The 25,676-nt window shown below is 43.9% G+C and overlaps 1 protein-coding gene across 1 annotated transcript in view; it reads left to right on the top strand.

Annotated features, from left to right (window-relative positions):
- Positions 1-2,403: 2,403 nt before the first annotated feature.
- Positions 2,404-25,676, top strand: part of LOC116967352 (DNA nucleotidylexotransferase-like) — a 40,130-nt gene continuing 16,857 nt past the window's right edge. The window contains exons 1-8 of the mRNA XM_033013860.1: positions 2,404-2,508; positions 3,420-3,654; positions 8,830-9,010; positions 14,491-14,586; positions 16,842-17,012; positions 17,791-17,862; positions 20,883-21,003; positions 25,124-25,256. Of these exons, the coding sequence (XP_032869751.1) occupies positions 3,443-3,654; positions 8,830-9,010; positions 14,491-14,586; positions 16,842-17,012; positions 17,791-17,862; positions 20,883-21,003; positions 25,124-25,256 (986 nt within the window). The 5' untranslated portion in view covers positions 2,404-2,508; positions 3,420-3,442. The remainder of the gene's footprint in view (positions 2,509-3,419; positions 3,655-8,829; positions 9,011-14,490; positions 14,587-16,841; positions 17,013-17,790; positions 17,863-20,882; positions 21,004-25,123; positions 25,257-25,676) is intronic.

Here is a 25,676-nt window from a genome sequence, read left to right on the forward strand (position 1 = left end):
CTTTGTGTTTAATAGTATGTGTTAAATGTATGTTTTTTAGTGTTCTTTAGCTTGTTTATGTAGGGGGAAACTTTATGGAATCTCTTACCTCGACGGAGATGTGATTTTCTTTCCGTATTGTATCTCCGTCCGCACTGCGGCCTAACATTGAGGAGTTGGCAGCCATTGCTGGAGACCGATTTTAAGAGCTGCCAATTTTAACATCACGGAGCTTGTGATCCCTTTGCCATGGATTGATCTCGGTGCTCCAACCTTGGATGCTTGCGGACTTATCATCACGGAGCCCGTGGTCTCTCGTCAGAGACCCCAAACCGCGGGAGTTTCGACCTCCCCGATACGGGAGTTTCTTTTTTTTTCACTTTAGTCTTTATTGCTTTTATGCATCCACATATAAAACACAAATATAACAACGAAACATACAACAGTGCAGTGAAACGTACAACAGTGCAGTGGGGGGTTCAGTTTACAATTAATGATGCAATATACAGAACTATTTTCTTATTAAAACATTTTCCAATAACTTACATTATTGTCAATAAAATTATAGTGTTGATGTTATTATTTCTATACCTAATCCATTTTTCCCATTTTCTGTTCAACACGTCTTCTTTCACTCTTAGAGAATATGTCATTTCTCCATGACAAATATTTCCTGTACTATATCTAAACATTGTCTAAGTCTGGGTGTGTCCGCTGCAGTTTCTTGGAATGGCCTTTCTGCCAGCTGTGAGTAGGATTTTAACCAAGTAATGATTTTCCTTCAGCACCACTGTAGTTATATTACCCAGGTATAAAATGGAACACTTCTTGGAGACTATATATCCTAATACCTCCTTTAATTCTGAATTCACTCTGTCCCAAAATGGTTCTATTCATCCAGAAGATATGTGCATGCTTTGCGTCTGTTTGGCCACATTGCCTCCAGCATGTTTGCTGCCTTAGAATTTGCTTGCTTTTTATGTTAGGCGTAATAATGAAACAAATCAAAATTTTCCAATTAAATTCTCTCCATTTTTGTGAATTAGCGGATGTCTGACGTGGGAGTTTCAATCGCCCCGACGCGGGGGCTTCGATTGCCCCGACCGCAAGAGAATAAAGAGGAAGATGTTTGGACTTTTTTGCCTTCCATCACAGTGAGGAATGTGGGGAATCTGCTGTGGTGGATGTTTATGTTGACTCTTATGTAGTTGTATGCCTTGATGCTTTTTCCCCCCGTATGGTTGTATGTTAATTCGCACATCACTGTACCTTAATTGGTACACGTGACAATAAAAGACCTTCGAAACCTCTGACCTTTGGTGCTGTCTGCGCAGAGTTTGCATTTTCTCCCAGTGACCACGTGGGTTTCCTCTGGGTGCTCTGGATTCCTCCATATCCCGAAGACATGCAGGTTTGTAGGTTAATTGGCCCTCTGTAAATTCCCCCCAGTGTGTAGGAAGTTGATGTGAAAGTGGGATAGCATAGAGCTAGTGTGAATGGGTGTGTGATGGTCAACATGGAGTCGGTGGGCCATAGGGCCTATTTCCATGCTGTATCTCTAAACTAAAATAAACTCTCAACTTCTCTACGCCACAGGGTATCAGAAGTCATACCAAATTCTATACATCGTCCTTAAAGGTATATACACTCACAATATGTGCTACACACTCTTTGTGCTGATTACATTTTTTGGAAGGAACTGCAGCTGCTGGTTTAAATCGGATAGACCCAAAAAGCTGGAGTAAATCAGTGGGTCAGACAACATTTTGTTGATTGGTATCATAGAGTCACAGTGTGGAAACAGGCCCTTCGGCCCAACTTGCCCACACCGGCCAACATATCCCAACTATACTCGTCTATCTTCGGTGTAAACCAACATCTGCTGTTCCTTCCTACATGTTTTGTAAACCTCTGGCCATCTTTCTGGCCTGTGTTTGGTCCATATCCCTCCAAACCTGTCCTATCCATGTACATTACATTTTACATGATCAAAATATGGCAGTTCACGACGTGCGAGGTCTGGTTACGGGGTAATTGGAGTGTCAATTAACACACTTTGCTGTCGGGCCTTTCAATTGTAACTTTGCAGCAGTCACAGGCTGAAGACAGGTTGAGCTCTGCGGAACAACCCTTGTCCACAGGGTTATTTACATGGGATGCATTGCAACCAGCAAATGTTACCACCTTGCAATATAAGGTTACATATATAAGTTAGTGTTTGTGTCTGTTCTTGGGTGTAAACCAGCAGTGTGTGGGAATCCTTGCAATGCATGTTTATTTCGAGGGATTGTCCCCGGGACGTTGACAAGTGCCCGGGAGCAAGGGGAGGCGCGCGCCCGTGTTGAGGTGATGCGCGTGCACGCGCGCGGAAGGAGGGAAGCGGCGGGAGCGCGTTTGCCGTGCCCGTGCCCGCGCGCGCTCTCCAGGCGCGTCCCCTCTCCGGCCTGCGGCCTGCGCCGGGCCAGGCCTCGGGCTCGCTTTCACCCCCTCGCCCGGAGGAGGCGACTGCACACCGGCTCACCTTCCCCGGTACAGCACTCTCTCTCCTCAATGCACGTCCCCTCTCCTTTTTATAATTAACAACTTTCATTTGTTAAACTTAACTCCTCCTTTTGGCCGTTTCTCGCAATTAAAATCCACATTATAATAATTAAATGTAACTTTTTTGTTAAATGTGACTTTTCTGTTCAATTTTAGATGCAGGAAAAATGTTCCCCATGTTGGGGGAGTCCAGAACCAGGGGTCACACAGTTTCAGAATAAGGGGTAGGTCATTTAGGACTGATATGAGGAAAAACTTTTCCACCCAGAGAGTTGTGAATCTGTGGAATTCTCTGCCACAGAAGGCAGTGGAGGCCAATTCACTGGATGTTTTCAAGAGAGAGTTAGATTTAGCTCTGAGGGCTAAAGGAATCAAGGGATATGGGGAGAAAGCAGGAACGGGGCACTGATTCTGGATAATCAGCCATGATCATATTGAATGGCGGTGCTGGCTTGAAGGACCGAATGGCCTACTCCTGCACCTATTTTCTATGTTTTCCTTGTCAACTATGTTAGCTTTTATCTTAAATTTTGCTCAGGACATTGAGTCCATGTTGACACCATATTTCTCCAATAATTGGCCTGTTTTATCTGCTAAATGTTACCCCCCGACCTTTCCCATGTTGCCTTCCCCAGCTTATTTAAATTATAAAATTAATATTAATTAACGTAGTCGACAAGGAAACAGATGTGGCAAAGTAGAAAAGTTAAGTTTAATAACTATAATGTGGAATTTGATGGAAGGAAATGTGAAGGGCAACAGCCAAAATCAGGAGTTAAGTTTCAGAATAAAACTTGTCAATCATAGAAAGTTAATCTGGTTAAGTTTCACTCCTGATATTGACCCAGTTGCTATCCTTGTTTCGATGTTAACTGTTGTCCCACCATTTTCTCCCTCAGGTTCCCTTGCCTTGCCCGCAACCATGGCACTGATGCCTCGTAAGAAGAGGTGTAAAGATGTAGCGGTGACTTCTGTATACGACTGCTCTTTGGATGGAAACAGCCCAGTTGGCAAGAAGGTCAAGTTTGGTGATTTTGGTGTATTTCTGGTCGAGAGGAGGATGGGGTCAAGCAGGAGAAGGTTCCTGACGGAGCTCGCTTGGAAAAAGGGGTTTCGCGTGGAAGAGCAGATGAGGTGAGTGGGCTAGAGTTGTACCTGACTCTAGAATCTGACAAACTTGAAATAAGCTGAACAGTAAATTTAACACAACTTAGGACTAATGTAATGAAACTACAAAAAACAAGACACTTAGTGCTGGTATAATTTAGTGGGTCAGGCAGCATTTCTGTTAGGCGAGACAAGGTGAAACGTCACCTAAAGATGAGGTGGATTGAGCTTCAGGGGAGCTCACTAAGTTGGAGTCCAGGAACAAGCTGGTCCCCTGCTCATTGGACCTGGCGGACCACCGGCCTGGAAGGAGGAGACCACCGTGCCATCACCTGTTTGTCCATCGGAGACTGGAGGATGGACCAGCGATGACAGGCGAGGAGTAGGATCAGTAGGAGAGGAGAGGGGACCAGGGTCTGGCCTACCGAGCCCTCGTCGTAGGCTGCGGCAGGCAGGCACCCCATGGAACAAAGATGGACAGGCGAGGAGAGGGACATGCCGTCCAAGGAAGGAGACGGCTGGAGGCCCGCAGCTGCCTGGAACTTGCCTGGAACAGACGCCGCTTATGAAGCCTAGCGCGTGGACTTTGGAAATGGCGCCAAAACATGGTGCCTCTTGCATGTGGGGCCTTAGACTTATTTTGGTACACTTGCCAATCGGGGGCATGGCAATACACTATTGGACTGTTTGTAAGGAAAATAATTTCTCTGTGTTCGCAATTCGCACATGAGACAATAAAAAAGCACCATTGAACCATGTTCTCCAGAGATGCTGCCTGACCCACTGAGCGACGCTGTAAACCAGCATCTGCAATTCCTTGTGTCTAATGAAATGCCAACTGTTTTGTGAGATGGGCAATGCGGAAGAAGCAAATATTAAGTGCTTTTCTTTTGCAAGAGACAATAGCATATGTTTAAGAAGGAACTGCAGATGCTGGTTTAAAGCGAAGATAGACACAACAAGCTGGGATAACTCAGCGGGACAGGCAGCATCTCTGGAGAGAAGGAATGATCAGTCCGAAGAAGGGTCTGGACCCGAAACGTCTCCCATTCCTTCTCTTCAGCGATGCTGCCTGTTCCGCTGAGTTACTCCAGTTTTTATGTCTGTCTAAGGCAAATGTTTAAGCAGTTTGGATGTTTTTTGTAACCAAAGCAAAATCTTCCAGTTGCTGGAAATCTGAAATAAAAACAGAAAATGCTGAAAATACTGTAGCTTACTGCCATAAATGTCTTTAGTGTTTTCTTAATTTATTTGAAGTATTTTTCATTTCCTGGCCATGAGTATTTACTGTCCAGACTTAATTGGCCTTGTGAAGGTAGTAGTGAATAACACTTTCAAAGTTAGTACATTCCTGGTGAAGGGTCTTGGATGGGTGTTCAAAGCTTTAGAGCCGACAACCAAAGATGTATTTCCAAGGCATATGATGTTTTGGAGGAAAACTTACAGATGCAGAGAAGCAAAAATGGAAAGGTTTAGGATGGCATTTGCAGGATAATGGTATAAAGGTCTTCCACTGATTGATGTCAGTTGGTGATCCAGGTAACCTGGAGATACTGAGATACAAGGAACTGCAGATGCTCAAATCTTGAGCAAAACACAAAGTGTTGGAGTAACTCAGCAGGTCAGGCAGCATCTGTGAGGGGATAAACAGATGACGTTTTGGGTCGGGACCCTTCTTCATTTCTCTTTTTCTCCCACAGATACTGCCTGACCCACTGAGTTATTCGAGCACTTTGTATTTTGACCAGGAGATATAAATAGGGTTGCAGAGCTGAAAAAAGCAAGATAAAGAAAAATCGAGGCAAATTTTGAAATCAATATATAAAGGGAATGGAGGACCATCAGAATCTGGCTAAAGCACAGCGTAGTAGTGTATGAGTTCGTACAGAATTAGCTTATAGTTTACCAAAGGAAGATGAGGCTTCTGTGTTTTTTATGGTGTAAACTTTAGATGTGGAGAGGATGTTTCCACTAGTTGGAGAGTCGAGGACTAGAGGTCATGGCCTCAGAATAAGCGAGTTTGGTATTCCGAAAAACGCAAGGAATCATGGGATTTGTCGAAGGTCACAAGCGATAAAAACGCTTGGCAGCCGTGCCGCGGCATGGACATAGACCTGCGCCTCATCTGCAGCCAGGATCTATCCCGGGTCTCCGGCACCGCAATCGCTGCTGAACCGCCACTGGACCATCCCCGTCCCCTCCCGAGTGCCCCCCCACCCTCCCCTCGTCCGGGGGCGGCCAGAGACATCAGGAGTCGGAAGGGAGCATTGCCCCCAGGCAGCGCAGAGAGGCAGCGCTAAATCCAGCTTAACTCTGCCTGTCTCGCCGGGTTAACCTACAGCCCTGTCTGGACTGACGGGACACCAGCCTGGAGCCGTGAAACATGAAAGCAGTTTGTAAACTAAAAGCAGTTTACTATCATGGAGGAAAAGGCAACTATCCCAGGCTTTGAAAACGCTGTTGCAAGATTCACTGCAGTCGCGGGAATAAAGGAAATGAAATATTGAGAAATTGGAAGCTTATACATGCTGCAGCAGGTTGCAAAGTGTGACATAACATGACGCAATTGACATGATCGTCTTATGATTTGTTAAACACATGTGAAACACGGAAATGTCTGCAATATATTCTTTCTGTAAAGCTGACAAAGATAGAAAAGGTTTTGTTGTTATTCTATACTTCTGTGCCCGAATTTTGAATAGATTGGACCATGAGCTGGACAGTTGTAATACTGTTGGAAGGAACTGCAGATACTGGTTTACACTGAAGATAGGCACAAACTGCTGGGGTAACTCAGCGGGATATACAGCATCTCTGGAGAGAAGGAGTGGGTAACGTTTTTGGTCGAGACCTTTCTTCAGACAGAGAGTCAGGGGAGAGGAAGTCTAAAGGTGTGAAAACGACAGATCAAAGCAAACGATGATAAAGAAATGTATCGTGGTTCATTGTTAGCTGAGGGGAAGATGACAAGGAATCAGGAAAATTAATCAGAAGGACGGTACTAGTCGGAGAACTCGGGTGGGGGAGGGATGGAGAGAGAGGGGATGCAAGGGTTACTTGAAGTTAGAGAAATCAATATTCATATCACTGGGGTGTAAGCTGCCCAAGCGAAATATGAGGTGCTGTTCCTCCACTTTGTGTTGGGCCTCACTCTGACAATAAGCGAGTTCGGTATTCCGATTGCTCATGCCCAGGTCATAGGTCACTCGCTATAAACAGTCTGGGCAACTGTGGTGCTGCGTTGTGTGCAGGATTGCGTATCGTCCGATGTCGTGGTCCGGCCTGGATCTCCGGCGCTGTGTGCGCAGTGTTGCTGCTGGGCCCCGTCCCTGACCGGAGGTGTCCGGGGTATGCCCTGGGCTGGCGGGTCGGCCCTGGACTTGCAGCCGCTGGCTCCAGCTCGGCTCTGCCTGCCCCGCTAGGTTGGCCGGCAGCCCTGGACTGGCGGGGTCGGGCCTAGCGCTGTGGCCGCTGTGGAGTTGCTGCTGGGCCGTGCCCGTCATCTTCCGGGAGCCCCATCCGTGTCCGCTTCCCTCTGTCTTCCTATCACTTATGAGATCTGTTGCAACAGGAAGCAGACTGCAGTAGCCAAATCAAGTTTGAATCCAATCTACTAAGTCACTGTGGCTCCCTAATGCCTAGATCTTCTGGATCAGCCTTCCATAATGAACCGAGTCAAATACTGATTCTGTTTGCCATCCAGAAATCTAGGTGGAAATGTGTACTGCCAGACAGTGAGTAAGGGTAGGATTGAGCTCATATGCTGCCTGCTCATTAATAGTGATTTGGGTAGTTTACCAGAAGTATTGCCGTGGTAAGTCAACGTTGATGGCAGTGAATCAAAATGAAATATTTATTAACTTGCGATTTAATGGTACTCTTCTGTTATCTGCAATGCATTGGAATTGCCACAGGGCCTGTTTTGCGGAATGCTCCCAGTTCACAGGGTAAATGCCACAATGAGAGGAATGAAATCTAACAAACATTTAGAAAGTCTTAAAACTGTAATCCTCACCTCTTTGGAAAATAAGCCAAAATAGTTTTGATATGTTTGGGCTATTGATCTTTAGCCAATACTGGTTTTTAGAATCACTGGAATGAAGTTAAACAGCAGTTTGCATCTGGAATTAAATCCAAATTTAAAAAAATGGCCAATGGCCACCAATTAGTCCCGTATATTTAAAGATGTCCCAGAATACTCGCCTGGCATCTTATCCATTGCTTTTGTGCTCATAATGGTGGGAATTGTCAAGGAGGCTAACTGTGTCCTGATAACCGGAGTGGATATTTTGTTGCTCTGCAGCAACATTTTGAGACAAAATAGACCCTCTTGACCCCTCTCCTCTTTATTTTTCTCCCTTCTCTTGTGCCCTACCGAGGTGTGTAACCATTTCTCTCAATATCTCGTTATCCCTTTCCCTCCTCCTCCCCATCCCAGCCCCCTTCCACCCATATCCCTTCCACTGGCTTCACATTTCACTCCTCTCCTCACCGTACACCCTCTTGTCTCCTTTACATCTGTAGCCTTTGATCACCCATCCACCAACCAAACCCCCTCTCATCTGTGTACACCTACAACATCAGGCTTTGTCTAAGCCCTCCCTTTTCCCCAGCTTTCTCCCCTCCCCCTACTACAGTCAGTTTGAAGAAGGGTCCCGACCCGAAATGTAAGCTGTTCATGTTCTCCAGAGATGTCGCCTGACCTGCTGAGTTACTCCAGTACTTTGTGTCTTCTTGTAAACCAGCATCTGCAGTTCCTTGTGTTCCATCTTTACCATTGCCTGTCCAATAGCAACATCAAATATATGGTATTCCAATTAGCCTAGCAAACCTGACTTACAGTGCCATCCATAATGTTGTCTAATTTTCTCCAGTACACACCAATTCCTCTGCTTTATGTCCTTGATTTCTTCCATCCCTCTGTTTGCAAAGTAATGGATCCACAAGCCAAACCAGCTAGAGAAAGACATTTTTAGAAAATGAGTTGGGAGATCAGAGAACTAAGTACGAAAGCCATTTTAGAATACTCTTAATTTCACGCACATATCAACTCATGACAGGATTAATTCCAATTTGTTTTCAAGAAAAACAGCAGTTAATATTTCAGATGTAGGCTCTAACTGGAATTTTATTTGTGCCACGCTCTGATTTGTACGTGGGGTCGTTTTGAGTTTTGTGAATTTTACTGTTTCTTCCTTCCAGCGACTTGGTTACTCATGTTGTGGCAGAGAATAACACTGGCAACGAGGTTTTGGAATTGCTGGAAAAACAGCATGGAATTTGCAGAGATGGGTTTGATGCAGTCCTGGTGGATATTGCATGGTTTACTGAGAGCATGGGGGCAGAAAGACCCCTGGAAGTGGAAAATCGCCATCGACTTCAGGTATTTAATGAAAACATTCTTGGATAACACAATTTAATAATTAAAAAAAGTGTAAGCATTCATTTTTTGAGATGCAAGGAACTGCAGATGCTGAAATCTTGAATAAGATACAAGGTTGGAGTATCTTGGCAGGTCATGCAGCATCTTAGTTTAGTTTGGAGATACAGAGCGGAAACGGGCGCTTTGGGCCGAGTCCGCATTGACCAGCGATCCCCGCACATTAACACTGTTCTACACACATTAGGGCCAATTTTACATTCATAACCAAGCCAATTAACCTACAAACGTGTGTGTCTTTGGAGTGGAGGAGGAAACCGAAGATCTCGGCAAAAACCCACGTGTTCACAGGGAGAACGTACGAACTCCGTACAGACAGCACCCGTACAGATCGAACCCGCGTCCCTGGCGCTGAAAGCACTGTAGGGCAGGAACTCTACTGCTGCGCCACCATGTGTGGAAGGAACGGATAGGTGGCATTTGGGGTTCGGGCCTAGTTTGTGATATTTTGTTAAATACAGCAGGAAGGTTTGATTCATGATTAGGTCATTGTTGATATTGATAGCTATAATCGCATAGTTCACCCTCAATATCTGGCTCTGTATCCACGTTGATGCCATCTGGAAGCAACAGTGACTGGAAGGCCATCAATGTAGTGAGAGGTCAAGCAGTCTGTCTGCTGGCCTTTCCTGTGCAGAAGCTGTCCGTAACCAAATGTTGCTGACGGACAAACTCCAGGTCCAGGAACACTGGGAGAATGTGACCTGCATGTCAGGATCGAACCCGGGTCTCTGGTGCTGTAAGGCAGTAGCTCTACCACTGTGCCACCGTGCCGCCTGGGCTGTACTTCTCTATGTTCTGACAGGGGACTGGTGAGGGAACAGGATGTGGAGGGCAATAGAGATTGGCCTCAGATCCTGTTCAGGAGAGGAGGCAATAGGAGCCAGGAGTCCCATAAGGTTCAACGCTCCTCCATCAGTGATGGAGACAGTGGTCTGCAGGGACAGCCTGAATCACGACCAAAGTGTCCTTCATTTCAACTATTTTAAAACTTTTAGGAAGCTGAGCAGAGTCTGACCTGTCTGTCAGGTAGTGAGGTCAGCAGCTACTTTAATGCGAGTTTCAGCTTTATACTAAACTAAACTAATATTTAGCTTGGGCAGCTTACAATCCAGCATTATGAATTTTGCTAACTTCAAGTAACCCTTGCATTCCCTCTCTCTCTCTCTCTGTCCCTCCCCCACCCCACAGTTCACTGTCCTGATTAATTTTACTGTTTGTTTGCCTCCTTGTAAACTTCCCCACAGCTAACATTGAACCATTCTACATTTCCTTAGCATTGTCCGCTTTGATCTTTCGTTTTCACACCTTACCCATCCATATCTCTAGACTCTTTCTAGTAAAGGCCTAGCCTGCCCAACCTCTCCCTATGGCTCAAGCCCTTAAGTCCTGGTAACATCTTCATGAATCCTCTCCACAATGTTTGCAGTTCAGCAACATCCTTCCTATAGCAGGGTGATCAAAACCGAACGTTGGGTGGACGGGCCTTTCCACACTGAGACTCTATGACTCTAGTAATATTTCACCATATATTCCGAATAAGAGAAGTCAATGAAGCTTGATGTTGATAGATGAGCATTTGAAATACTGAACATATTTTCTAAAGAGTTGCAGTCAATGATTACATCAGTATAGTTCCGTGTTGCTTTGCAACAGGGATTTCCCAACATTGCAATTTAACTAGGTTGTTTTTATTCACTCACTGGAAGTGGACATTGCTGGAGTAGGCAATGTTGAATGCCTGTTCACTGTGTGTTTAAGAGGCTGGACCTTGGCATTGAATGGCTGCAATCCCTGTGGAAAAGGGTCTCTGGAATTTAGAAGGATGAGAGGGATTCTTATTGAAACATATAAGATTGTTAAGGGTTTGGACACGCTAGAGGCAGGAAACATGTTCCCGATGTTGGGGGAGTCCAGAACCAGGGGCCACAGTTTAAGGATAAGGGGTAAGCCATTTAGAAAGGAGATGAAGAAACACTATTTCACACAGAAAGTTGTGAGTCTGTGGAATTCTCTGCCTCAGAGGGCGGTGGAGGCCAGTTCTCTGGATACTTTCAAGAGAGAGCTAGATAGGGCTCTTAAAGATAGCGGAGTTAGGGGAAATGGGGAGAAGGCAGGAACGAGGTACTGATTGTGGATGATCAGCCATGATCACATTGAATGGCCTACTCCTGCACCTATTGTCTATCGTCTATCATGCTGATGCTTCACATGGGGAGTTCAGGATTGTGACCTGAAGAAGAGGACAGCTCAGAAACATCCTCAACTGATATATCTGAGGATCTGCAGATCCTACAATGCCAGTGTGTTTGCCAAAAAGCACACGGATAGCACAGCCTCCCAGGAATTGTCATCCGGTGATCTTTCAGACAACGTCAAACAGGAGAGTATGCACCAGCCAGTTAGCCTGTGCTACACAGTGCTGGAATAACTCAGCGGGTAACACAGCATCTCTGGAGAACATGGATCGCTGATGTTTTGGGTCAGATCCTGAAGGAGTTGACCGGCTCATCCATTCACTTGAGATGAATACAAATCCCTAAACCTCTCAACTTGCGGGTGAAGTTGTATTTGGCTCTGGGACTGGATGAGCCCAAACCTGCTGGAAATAAACAATGGTATGTATCTGTTTGGCAACATGTCAGAATCCATGAGGAAGGGCATCGTCCCACTCGGTTATAAACACAAAGGGAATAAATACAACAGGAATTGGAGAATCATATCCTTAGTCATCCTTAGTGAAGGCAGAACCAAAGTACGCGCTTAACGGTTCTGCCCTTTCTTTGTTTCCCCATTATAAATTCACCTGTCTCTGACTTTAAGGGACCTACATTTGTTTCACTAACCTTTTCCTTTATACATATCTAAAGATTGTGCGTTTTATCTGGGTGCTTCAGTTTCCACCCACATTTCAAAGACATATAGGTTTGGTAATATTGTAAATTGTCCCTAGTGTGTGTAGGATGGTGATAGTGTGCGGGGATTGCTGGTCGGCGCGAACTCAGTGGACTGAAGGGCCTATTTCCATGCTGTATCTCTAAATTAAACGGTTACGGTCAAGGATCCAATGGACTGGTGTAACTGATTGATCAAGTTCCTTGTTTATTGTTTATATTTGCGCAGGCCAAGCCAAGAAGAATGTATTCCTTCAAACACACGACTGCAATTCTATAGATGTTGGAAATGTTAAGGGAAATCTGAAGTTACCCGTTAACCATTTTTCAACTTTGTTTTGGTTTTCGTTGTATCAGGACACGCCTGACCAATATTTTGAGGCCTGCACAATGTATGAAAAGTTCAGGTGTGTGGATTCCAGGCAACCAGTGGAATGTAACCACACTTCTATAAGGGCCACATTCCAGGTCTGTGTCTAGAAAGCTTAGATGCATTTGTAAGGCAGCTCTTGGAAGTTAATATGAGCAATAATACTTCAGAATGAGGCCAAATTAAATCATTGTTTACCAGTTAATAGATGACAGTCTACCCTTATTCTTATGGACCTCTGTATAACGGATGTTGGGTCCAGCGTACAGCGCATCACCACAGTAATTATCCACCACTGTCTCTTTAAAAACACAGATTGCTTGGTACACTGCTAGAGAGCAGGCCTGAACTACTGTCCATCTCATTTGGAGACCTTCGGACTTGATTGGATTTTACTGGCTTTATCTTGCACTGAACGTTATTCCCTTATCATGTATCTGCACACAGTAAATGGTTGAATTGTAATCTTGTATTGTCTCTCCGCTGACTGGTTAGCACACAACAAAAGCTTTTCACTCGGTACAAGTGACAATAAACTAAACTAAACTGTGGGAGGGCATTGAAATTGACAAGCAATTGCTTCGATCGATTCAAACAGCATTTAGTCTTTTTAGCTTGCAGGAACAAAAATACATATTTTGTTTAAAAATAACTTTGTATTTGAAACCAACTCATCGTTTCATGGAGTGACCGTTAGGTGGCTGGAGTGAATCACTTTCTTGGTTTAAAGCAGACAATCGGCATTTATGGACACCATTCCCTGCTCTGGTTATCCGTACTATCATTTCAATCGTCGATCATCCAAAACCATCACCCATTTAGACATCGGCCAGCAGATTTTTAAAGTTGAGTGAACAAATTCCAAAGTACTGAAGAAGAGGCTGACCCAAAATGTCACCTGCCCATATCTTCCAAAGATGCTGCCTGACCCGCTGAGCAGGTTCAGAACTTTGTCTTTGGCTCAAGATTCCAACATCTGCAGTTCCTTGTGTCCCCAGAGCTCGTAGATACATCTGATGACATTGGTTCTTATTTGAGCTGGGAGCCTGCTCAATCATCAACAGTCTGTGTGTTTTTTTATATTTAATTTAATTTTTAGTGCGTTTTAAAAGTTTGTGTAAATATTCTCCGGTTTGTTTTATGTAGGGGGAGGGGGTCGGGGGAAACTTTTTTTTCAGTTTCTTACCTTGCCGGAGATGCGTTTTTTTCCCCTGGATCGTATTTCCGGCCGATCTACGGCCTACCATCGATGGAGCTGGAAACCTCCTCGGACTGACTTTGAGCCCTAGCCCGGGGTGTGGACCTAACATCGGAGCCAATTCCTTGCCTGGGATCGCTCCAGGCAAGTCTGTGGACTTTACATCGAGAGCTCACAGTCTCGGGAGAGGCTGGTCGGGAGCTCCAACGATGCAGAGGCTCGACCAGTCCCAACGCGGGGTTCGATTGCCGATGCGGGGGAGCTGAAATTCCCCCCCCCCCCCCCCTGATTCAGGAGCTGATCGCCCTGATGCAAAGGGCTCAAACGCCGCCGGCTACGGGAGTCGAGAACATCCCGTCAACGGAGAGCTCGAGGCCACTGACCTCGGGAGAACAAAGAAGGGAAGAGATCTGAACTTTTTTTTTCGGCTTCCTTCACAGTGAGGAATGTGGAGTCACTGTGGTGGATGTTTATGTTAAAATGTATTTTGTGTGTTCTGTTACTTTTTATTTGTATGACTGACTTGCCAAATGAAATTCCTCGTATGTTGCAAAACATACTTGGCTAATAAAGTATCTCATTTAGGCCATTTAAGACTGAGGTCAGAAAAAACGTTTCCACCCAGAGAGTTGTGAATTTGTGGAATTCCCTGCCACAGAGGGCAGTGGGGGCCAAATCACTGGATGGATTTAAGAGAGAGTTAGATAGAGCTCTAGGGGCTAGGGATATGGGGAGAAGGCAGGCACAGGTTATTGATTTGGGACGATCGGCCATGATCACAATGAATGGCGGTGCTGGCTCGAAGGGCTGAATGGCCTCCTCCTGCACCTATTTTCTGTGTTTCTAATGATGACCATGCTTTTCATTACTGATTGGTCTTTTTTTTATTTTCAAGGGGTTTGGGATGTTTTCTTTTGTCAAAGAAATAGTTAAATGCTTGCTAATTATATTTAATTTTTAGGTATCGACAGAAGCAGTTGCAACCAGTGAGGCACCTATTTCATCATATGCCTGTCAAAGAAGGACGACGCTAAGAAATAAAAACATGTTATTTACGGTAATGATCAACAGACAACACAGCCCACTCACTCTGACCCCAAACCTTAGGCGGGAATTATTTCAGAGCTTGTTGGCACTTTCAGAGGAATGAGGGTGCTGCTCACATTCATTACTGGACCTGTTTACAAATGCATGTAAAATGCCACAGTTGTGACACGACTGAGCTCAGACAGTTCCCTACTCTCTCAACATTCACAGTCAGGATTGTATGTGGAATGGTGGCTGTTGAAACAGATGAAAAAGGAAGAGTACTTATGATTCAATATGTATGCGGTGGATAGACAAAAATGCTGGAGAAACTCAGCGGGTGCAGCAGTATCTATGGAGCGAAGGAAATAGGCAACGTTTCGGGCCAAAGCCCGAAATGTTGCCTATTTCCTTCGCTCCATAGATGCTGCTGCACCCGCTGAGTTTCTCCAGCATTTTTGTCTACCTTCGATTTTCCAGCTTCTGCAGTTCCTTCTTAAACACATGTATGCGGTGGATAACGTGAGCAATTGTTTGAATACCTGAGAATGTTACGTTATAACTCCATGAATCTTTTTTTATTTTTAATTATTTTTATTAGAAGTACGGTAAATTACAATAATACACAGCACATATATCTTAATACATTTTTTGTACCGCTTCATTTTTTTGAGCTTTAAGAAAAAGATAGAAGTAAGGAAAGTAAAGAAAGTGCGCAAGAGTCGTGAAGTGCAAGAGAGTGTTGGGAAAAGAAAGCCCCTTAGAAAAGAAGTTAGAGAAGGAAGTAAAGTAAGAAAGTAGACCCTAGAAAAGAAAGAAAAAGAAAGTAGGAACAATCGATCTATTATAACATTAAACTCCGCAGAAAGGGAACTACCAACCAAGTCTGTTTTTGTTGTTTTACCTCCCATTGCCAGGTCCTGATACCATTTATTTATTTATTTATTTTTAAAATTACTATTGCACCTCATGCTTGTAATAGGTCCAGAAACGTAGACCACGTCTTTTGGAATTGGTCTGCTTTACCTGCTAAGAGGAATCTCATCTCTTCCAGATGTAATGTTTCAAACATATTTGATATCCACATTTTTATTGTTGGTGTGGGCGCATTTTTCCAGAATTTAAGTATGAGCTTTTTTCCCATTATTAGCCCGTAATTGAATAAATTCTTCTGATGCACGTTTAATTCAGGGATACCTTCCGATATTCCAAAAATGATCCATTCTGGTTTTGGTACCAGTTTTATTTTGATTAATTTTGAAAAAATATCAAATATTTCATACCAGAATTTTTGGATTTTTGTACAAAAAACAAAAGAATGCGCTATGGTAGCTTCTTGACACAGACATTTATCACAGATTGGTGAAACATTAGGAAAGATTTTATTTAATTTAGTTTTTGAATAATATAGTCTATGTAATGTTTTGAATTGGATGAGCGTATGTCCATGAATCTTACAAGCCTGGGGCTTTGGTGTTGGGCTTGCAGATTGTCTGGGTTATTGGATTTATTCCAATAATAATCTAACACGCTGCTAATTCACGTTTTTTTTTAAATAGTACAATAATAAATGTACCAGTGACCCAGGGGTGCTTGTGAAACAATGCACTTGTAAATCTCAAGGAACCAGAGCCAGGTCAGGAAGCAAGCAGGGCTCTAGAGGGTGGAAGGGAACGTGGAACGGGTTTCCCAGCAAGAGGAAGGCAGCACAGGAACCAGGGCCACAGTAAGAGGGAAGTGAGCAAAGGTCTTCAATGAGCCAGACATTAAACCTTCGGGAATTCCACACTGGCAGCAGATTACTGGATTTTCATTGTGCTAAAAATTGGCCATGTCAAAATGTATACACTGCAATAGACTTCTCTAAATAGAAACATAGAGAATAGGTGCAAGAGTAGGCCATTTGGCTCTTTGTGCAAGCACTGCCATTCAATATGATCATGGCAACTCATCCAGAATCAATACCCCGTTCCTGCTTTTCCCCCATATCCCTTGATTCCGTTAGCCCTAAGAGCTAAATCTAACTCTCTCTTGAATACCTCCAGTGAATTGGCCTCCACTGTGGCAGAGAATTCCACAGATTCACAACTCTCTGGGTGAAAACGTTTTTCCTCATCTCAGTCCTAAATGGCCTACCCAGTATTCTTAAACTGTGACCCCTGGTTCTGGACTCCCTCAACATCGGGAACATTTTCTCTGTCCAATCCCTTAAGAATTTTATATGTTTTATATACATTTTATCCATTTTAAAATGGATTGAGATTAATCATTTGTCTTGATATTTAGGAAGCATTGAAGGTTCTGGCTGAAAGTGCAGAGTTAAGTGAGAGTGAAGGGCGATACTTGGCATTCTCAAGAGCATCTTCAATTCTAAAGTCTTTGCCGTACACTGTGACCAAAATGGAAGACCTTCAAGGGATTCCCAATCTCGGCGTCCATTCCAGAAAGGTGATTAAGGTAATGGCATGATATGATTCCTATGGTCTGTCACATTCCTTGGATATCCAGCAGAATAACTGCTGTTTATATGGACCATTACTTGCATTGCAGTCACTTAAGTGGGGTGGATGATTGCAACTAAAGATCCTATAGCGGAGCAAGATGGACCAGTCCTACTAAATGCAATGGGCTGACGTGTAGTACGCAACGGAGCGGAACGTGAGCCTTTTTTTCATCAATTTCAGTAACCCTACCCGACCCGACTCGCAGTGTAACCAACGTTGCGGGGGAACAGTTTGTGTTAATAAATCATAATTCTGAAAATGAGGAGAAGATTTTTACCAAAGCACTTTTATTTTTACGAGGATGTTTCCGTAACTGGCTTCCGTCTCCGCTATGGGATCTTTGGTGCGGAGACGGAAGCCGGTTATGGAAATGGGGCCGAAAATTACCCATGAATCTGCCCATGACCATACTATGTCTTTTTCGTCGTGTGGACTATCTTGCTTGCTATAGGATCTTTGTTTGCAACCTTCACGTGGTCCGCCCTGTTTCGATGAATACAATCAACCCGGCGTGCACAATCAAATAACATCAAATAGAACAAGTTGTCTTACAACTTGAGGCTGTGCACGCCATACGCAAGAAGAAGAAGTCACTTAAGTCTTAATGTTGATGCAGAAAAATGAAATTACTTTCTAGAGGAAAAATTAAGATTAGAAAATGTCAAGATTGAGAGTTGCTGTTCTAGCTATTTGCAAGAAATGAAGAAAAGTCTCCTTTTTCTTTGCTGCAGGAAATCCTTGAAGATGGAACTTGTAGTGAAGTTGGAAATATACTCCAGAATGAGAGATATCATACACTAAAGGTAGGCCTGAGTGAGAATAGTGTTTTGCCATAAGTATATGGAGAATACACATAGAACAGAAGAGACTACAGAAGCTGCAATCTTGAACAAAAAACAAACTGCCGAAGGAACTCGGAGGTCTGGTAGCATTTATGGCGGGGAATGGTATGGACAGGCGACGTTTCAGGTCGAGGTTGAAGAAGGATCCTGACCAGAAACATCGTCAGTCTATTTCCCTCCACAGATGCTACTTGATCCTCTGAGCTCCTCCAGCACTCTATTGTTTGGACGATTCACAGATGGGTTTCAGGACCGAGTCTTGGACATATCAGGAAAAGTAGTTGGTTAGAATGGCACAGCTGTTAGAGTCGCTGTCTCACAGCGCCAGCGACCCAGGTTCAATCCTGACCCCTGATGCTATCTGTGTGGAGTCTGCACGTTCTCCCTGTGGCCGTGTGGGTTAACTCTGGATGCTCCGGTTTCCTTCCACATCCCATAGAGCTTTGGGTTTGTCGAGTAATTGGACTCTGTACATTGTGCCTGGTGCGTAAGGTGTGTAGAACGGTGTGTGAATGGGCGATCGCTGGTCGGCGTGGACAATGCTATATCTAAACTAGACTAAACTAACATTAATACAATGACTATTTCTAGGATAATTTTTCAGTGGTTAATGTCAATCGCTTTTTGAAAAGACCAACGTTTCGAAGGTAGATGCAAAATGCTGGAGTAACTCAGCGGGACAGCCAGCATATCTGGAGAGAAGGAATGGGTGACGTTTCGGGTCGAGACCCTTCCAGGGAGTCTTGGTGTTCTCAAGTAAAGGTTCAAGTCAAAATGGTAATCCAGCTGCTCATCTAGAAGTTGCTCAGGAGATGACTATAGTATTTTTCAAATGATAGACACAAAATGCAGTGACTCAGTGGGTCAGGCATCATCTCTGGAGAAAATGGATGGGTGACGTTTCGGGTCGGAACCCTTCAGACTGAAGAAGTCTGATTAAGGATCCCAACTCGAAATACCACCTACCCATTTTCTCCAGAGATGATGCCTGATTTGCTGAGTTACTCCAGCATTTTGCTTAGTTCACTTTAGTTTAGTTTAGAGATACAGTGCGGAAACAGGCCCTTCGGCCCATCGAGTCCGCACCGACCAGCGATCCTTGCACATTAACACTACCCAATGCATACTGGAGACAATTTTACATTTATACAAGCCAATTAACCTGCAAACCTGTACATCTTTGGAGTGTGGGAGGAAACTGAAGCTAATAGACAATAGAATTACCCGGAGAACACACACGCACGTCATGGGGAGAACGTACAAACTCCGTACAGACAGCACCCGTACTCAGGATCGAACCCGGGTCTCTGGCGCTATAAGTTAGTAGCTCTATAGCTACTCCCCGTGTCTATCTTTGGTATAAACCAGCATCTGCAGTTTCTTTTCTTACATTTTTACAATGATACTGAGTTTCAAATTGCTTTTGTGATCAATTATAGCTTCATGTTTCTGCTATGCAGGAAATGTTTCATCTAATTTTGATATGCAAGCAGGGTTTTTGATAAATGAGACGAGTGCAGTCCATTGTCACAGCAACTTGCGCACAAAATCCAGGCTGACACTTCAGTCAGGTAGTCTTCTTCTTACGAATGAAACATAAACCAAAGGAATAGTTAGATCTCAAGCCGGGTGTTGAGTAGCCAGGTTGTCTCTGCGTCAAAGTCAGGTAGCGAAGGAATGTTGCAACATTGGAGAAAGTGTCTTTCATCTGAAGACCTGAGACTGGAATCTGGAGTGAAAGACAAACCAGTGGAAGAACTCGTTTCCTATTGCAGGGTCTCACCCCGAAACATCGATAATGCTTCTGCTTCCACAGATGCTGCCTGACTCACTGAGTTCCTTCAGCATTTTGCTTCTTGTTGCCTTTCAGATGATATGTTAATCCAATATCCAGCTGTTCTCTGAATGGATGGGAAAAGATCAGCTGGCAGTATTTTAAAGAGCTGTGGAGGGTAGGCTTAATGTTTTGGCCAACATTTACTGCTCAATCAACATGTTTAAAAATAAATAAATAACATCATCCCTGTTGTGAGTGTTCGCTACACAGAAAATATCTGCCAGAGATTGTGCATTAGAATAGAGACAAAACTGGAAATGCTATTAGATAGACGCATATCATGCTGACAGATGCTCCTGTGTCTGCTTCCATGCTAACATAAGCTCCACTCAACTGGACTTGCACGGACGCATTCTTTGTCTTCTGGTTCGCTAGCTCATTGCTGCAGTTGGTGTATATGTTGAGAGGCTCTTCCTCTGCCTGCAGTTGATCCACAGAATGAAGATGCTTACTTGTTGTACTCTTCCGCTGCTTGTCTAGAAGTTGTAAGGGGTAACATGAGGGGGAACTTCTTTACTCAGAGAGTGGTGGCTGTGTGGAATGAGCTTCCAGTGAAGGTGGTGGAGGCAGGTTCGTTTTTATCATTTAAAAATAAATTGTATAGTTATATGGACGGGAAAGGAATGGAGGGTTATGGTCTGAGCGCAGGTATATGGGACTAGGGGAGAATACGTGTTCGGCATGGACTAGAAGGGTCGAGATGGCCTGTTTCCGTGCTGTAATTGTTATATGGTTATAATGCTGGAGTAACTCAGCGGGACAGGCAGCATCTCTGGATAGAAGGAATGGATGACGTTTTGGGTCGAGACCTTTCTTCAGACTGCTAAAGGCACTGTCCTACTTACGCGACTTTTTCGGCGACTGCCGGCACCCGTCATATGTTGCCAAAAATTTTCAACATGTTGAAAATTTTCGGCGACCTAGGACGGGTGTCGGCAGTCGCCGAGGAAGTTGCGTAAGTGGGACCGGCCCTTAATGCTTTTAACTTAGCTGTGAAGTGCTTGGTTGAGATGGTTGTAATGCAATTGGAATTCTTTACTTATTTGCAAATAGCAATCAGTTGGACAGGACCCTGTGATTAACTGTAACAAGTTGGTCAGTAACTGGTTACCCCGATGTGTAAGGCTTGTTTCTGGTCCTGTAGCGATTCGCCAGTGTTTTCGGCGTTGGTGTGAAGACAGCTGATAAGTGGTTCAGAGAGGGGCTGCGGACTGTGGATGAACTTAGAGCATCCAACGGAAAACTTACAAAGCGACAGGAAGCAGGTAAAAAAAAAACTGTGGATAAAATACTTGCATTTTTTAAAGTGCCGCTACGCAAAAGCACAACTTTTCGTAATATATTTTTGTTGCTGAAAGACTCTGGGATGAAGTGGGTACCAGCTAATACTTTGATAAATAAATCTTTCCAATTGTAGACAAAAGATCGATTTCCATTTTATAACAAGGAAGCCTATTCACGGGAGGACAATTTTTGACAATGTCAAATCTCACAGATGAATTATCAGAAATTCCTGTAGAAGTATAGGTAGGACACAAAGTCCAGGGAACTTGGGAAAGTTAATGACGATTTCTTGACGAAAGTCTGTATTGCAGTAGAAAAATGCTGAATGTCTTACAACACATGGTGAAAAAGTTACTTTTATAACAATCAAACAGGTTCGCTTCTTAATAAACTGACAACTCACAAACGTTTGGTAGACCAGTTCAAAACTTTACTTATTATCGGCCGATGGAAGTGGCAGGGAGAACTCCAGTCAAGTGAGCAATAGAGACACTTCACTGTCCTCATTCCACTTCTCCGAACAACAGAATTACATCGTATTATATAGTGTTTTTTTGTCACCTTAGCACATTCCACAAACATTAGTTATGGTCAGAGGTACAGAGAATAAAGGTTATTACAGGATGCGTCACATCAAAAGCATCTTGTCATATGGTACAAGGACAAAGGCATCGGACATTTGGTACAAGATATCTTACATATTAAAGGCATCAGCCATTTGTCAATACCCCTTAGTGAGATCAATCTAGCTTCCTCTCTCGTCACTTGGTAGACAAATGTTATAGTCATTCATTATCTCAATACACAGCAACCTGAGGCAAGCCTAGACTTGCCTTTCTGTATTAATCTACTGGAGAAAAGCCTGATTTGAGACTAAATATAAGCTGTAAGCTGACCCAGGAACCAATTTAATATATTCTTATATTTTTAACATCATTCAGCCTTATCAATGGAAGTAGAAAAATCTCCCGGCCGTGATCAGGTATATCCAAGGACACTGTGGGAAAGTGGACAGGAAATTGGATGAGAATGTTCAAGAAATGATTACGTTTGCAGATGCTAAAATAGATGGTATCATTGATAACGAAGATAGTTATCAAGAATAAGCAGATGATGATCAGCTGAGCATGTAGGTCATGCAATGGCAAAGGAGTTTAATTTGGATAAGAGTGAGCTCTTGTATTTTGAGACAACAAACCAGGGCAGGACCTTCACAGTGAACGGTGGGCCCTGGGAAGGAATCAAGGAGTAAATGTACGGGTTCTCTGAAAATGGCGTCACCGGAAGATACGATAGTGAAGAAGGCCTTTGGCCCGCTGGCCTTCATCAGTCAGGAAACTGAGTATAGAAGTTGGAAAGTTATGTTCCAGTTGTATAAGATGTTGCTGAGGCAGAATATGGATATTTTTGTGTTCAGTTTTGGTCACCTACGCTTTTGGAAGGATGGCGTTAAATTGGAAAGAGTGCAGTGAGGATTTATAAGGATGTTGCCAGGATATCAGGGCTTGGGTTGACCAGGCTAGGACTTTATTCCTTGGAGCACAGGGGTCCGAATTTTGATCTTTGAGAAGTGTATAAAATCATGAGGCAAATAGATACAGTGGATTTTTTCCTAGGTTAGGGAAATCGAGAACTCAAGGACAGAGGTTTAGGGTGAGAAAAAAAGATTTAATAGGAACCTGAGGGGCAATTTTTTTTTTACACAAGGGACGGTGGGTACATGGAACAAATTGCCAGAGGAAGTAGTTAAGACAAGTACTATAACAACACTTTAAAAGACATTTGACCAGGTACATGGATATGAAAGATTTAGAGGGATATGGGCCAAACCTGGGTCGATAGGGGTTCTTTGTTAGCATGGATGAGCCGGGTTGAAGGGCCTATGTGACTCGATGACCCTATTTATGGGAACGGAAAGAGGGTAAGGATAGGATATTGCAGCATTGCCAAATTCATAGCTCACAGTTTTCTATTTTATTACACAGTGGTGCCTGTTGGGCTTCCTCCTTGTGGATTTTGGACAGCTTTGCTTTACAAATTGGCAAAGGCTGAAGAAGCCTGAAGTGCCTGTTAGTAATCGTGTGAGACATTCAAAAGGCAGCAGAAACATTGTAGTGTTTGCACAGAGTCACGCCATGATTAGCATACTGGCTTTTAAAAAAAACTATTTTAGTAATCCAGTGGTCTGGACTAACAAAGAGGCAAAAGTTTACCCCAAGCAATAGCGGTGAAGTTAGAAGAAGTAACTAAAGGCTTGGTCATGTTAGTGTGTTCCTAGAATCATGAATATGGGGAATTGAGTGGTAATTATCGTGCTTGAATGATGAGAGTCACAGGTCAGAATTAAAGAAATGGAGGGATGCTGCAATACTCTAGGTCTGCATGAAGTTATAAATGAGACTTTGATATTAGAGATACAGCGTGGAAACAGGCCCTTTGGCCCACCGAGTCCGTGCTGACCAGCGATCACCACGTACACTGGGAACAATTTTTACCAAAGCCAATTAACCTGCAGACCTGTACGTCTTTGGAGTGTGGGAGGAAACGCGAGCACCCCACACGATCACAGGGAGAACGTACAAACTCCCTCCAGGCAGTACCCACACTCAGGATGGAACCTGGGTGTCTGGCGCTGTATAGCAGCAACTCTGCCACTGTGCCACCTCCACAGAGGTGGGGGTGCAGGCATGGGAAATTGAGAAGAAGGGTGCCGACCCAAAACGTCACCTATTCTGTTAGATAGAAGGGTCCTGACCTGAAACTTCACCTATCCATGTTGGAAGAAGGGTCCCAACCGGAAACATCACTACCCCTGTTCGGAAAAAGGGTCCTGAAGCGAAACATCACCTATCCACATTAGGAAGAAGGGTCGCAACCTAAAACCTCCTCTGTCCATGTTCTCCAGGATGCTGCCTGACCCACTGAGTTACTCCAGTATTTTGTGTCTTCGTAAACCAGCATCCGCAGTTCCTTGTTTCTTTCTACATGAGAAATTGAAATGCAGATTATGTTTAATGATCAAGTAAAAGAGGAAGAAGAAAGCAGAGGAAAGAAAAACAAGAATTATCTCACTTTTGACCCATTAACCTGTTAATGTTAATGTGTTCCTCTGCTCTAATGGAGATGTTGCTCATAAGGTCATGTCATAGGAGCAGAATTAGGCCATTCGGCCCATCAAGTCTACTGTGCCATTTAATCATGGCAGATCTATCGCTCCCTCCTCACCCCATTCTCCTGCCTTCTCCCCATAACCTCTGACACATGTACTAATCAAGAATCTATTTATCTCTGCCTTAAAATCATACATTGACTTGGTAGACAAAAATGCTGGAGAAACTCAGCGGGTGCGGCAGCATCTATGGAGCGAAGGAAATAGGCAACGTTCTGGCCCGAAACGTTGCCTATTTCCTTCGCTCCATAGATGCTGCCGCACCCGCTGAGTTTCTCCAGCATTTTTGTCTACCTTCGATTTTGCAGCATCTGCAGTTCCTTCTTGAATACATTGACGTGGCATCCACAGCCTTCTGTGGCAATGAATTCCATAGATTCACCGCCCTCTGACTAAAGAAATTCCTCCTCATCTCCTTCCAAAAGGAACATCCTTTAGTTATGAGGCTGTGACCTCTGTTCCTAGACTCTTCCCCCAATTGGAAACATCCTCTCCACATCCACTCTATTCTGGCCTTTCACTATTCGGTAAGTTACAATGAGGTACCCCCTCATCCTTCTAAACTTCAGTGAGTACAGGCCCAGTGCTGTCAACTCATCGTATGTTAACCCACTTATTCCCGGGATCATTCTCATAAACCACCTCTCAACCCTCTCCAGAGCCAGCACATCCTTCCTCAGATATGGGGCCCAAAATTGCTCACAATACTCCAAATGCAGAGCTGTACATTACTGTACACTAGGGCAGTAAGTTGCGCAGTTTCCAAATGCTAACATAATGGCAGGAGTAATTGTTGTGAAAGCCTTGGAGCCACGCGCCCTTTAGTCATCGTGGACGATAAGAAACTGTGTTAACTGGACGATATTTCAAAACATTTCAAATAGTTGACAAATTGTCCTTGCTTTACTATGGGTAACTCTTTTGTTTTCCAGGTCTGTTGTATCATAATGACCTCTGTGTACCAGTTACAAGGGCAGAAGCAGATTGGATCAAGCACATTGTGGAAAGAGCTGTACGCAGATTTCTGCCTGATGCAATTATAACGTTAACAGGCGGCTTCCGAAGGTTAGAGCATTGTAGTTTTCGTTTGCATCATAGTTTTGTCTTCTCATTTCTGTACAAGCTTGAAGCCCAGCAGCTGGGAAAGGAATTTTGGATTAGTGGGATCTTTATTGTGACGTGTACAGAGATACAGCAAGATGCTCGTTCTGCGTGCTATCCATCAAATCATAACATACAATGATATAGTCTGAAGAAGGGTCTCGACCCGAAACGTCACCCAGTCCTTCTCTCCAGAAATGCCGTATTTTGTGTCTGTCATTAATATAATAGATTCACTTCCGAAACAGCATGCAGTCGCCACAAACCGGCTCCAGCTTGCAATTTCCAAGTCTCTGAAATGTCCGATCTAGAGCTAAGGAGACAGTCAATTCTTGTATCTTGCCGTAAACATTAAAAAAAATCATGATCCTGATCTCCAAAAAT

Source organism: Amblyraja radiata, chromosome 39, assembly GCF_010909765.2.
Source record: "Amblyraja radiata isolate CabotCenter1 chromosome 39, sAmbRad1.1.pri, whole genome shotgun sequence".
Taxonomy (NCBI): Eukaryota; Metazoa; Chordata; class Chondrichthyes; order Rajiformes; family Rajidae; genus Amblyraja; species Amblyraja radiata.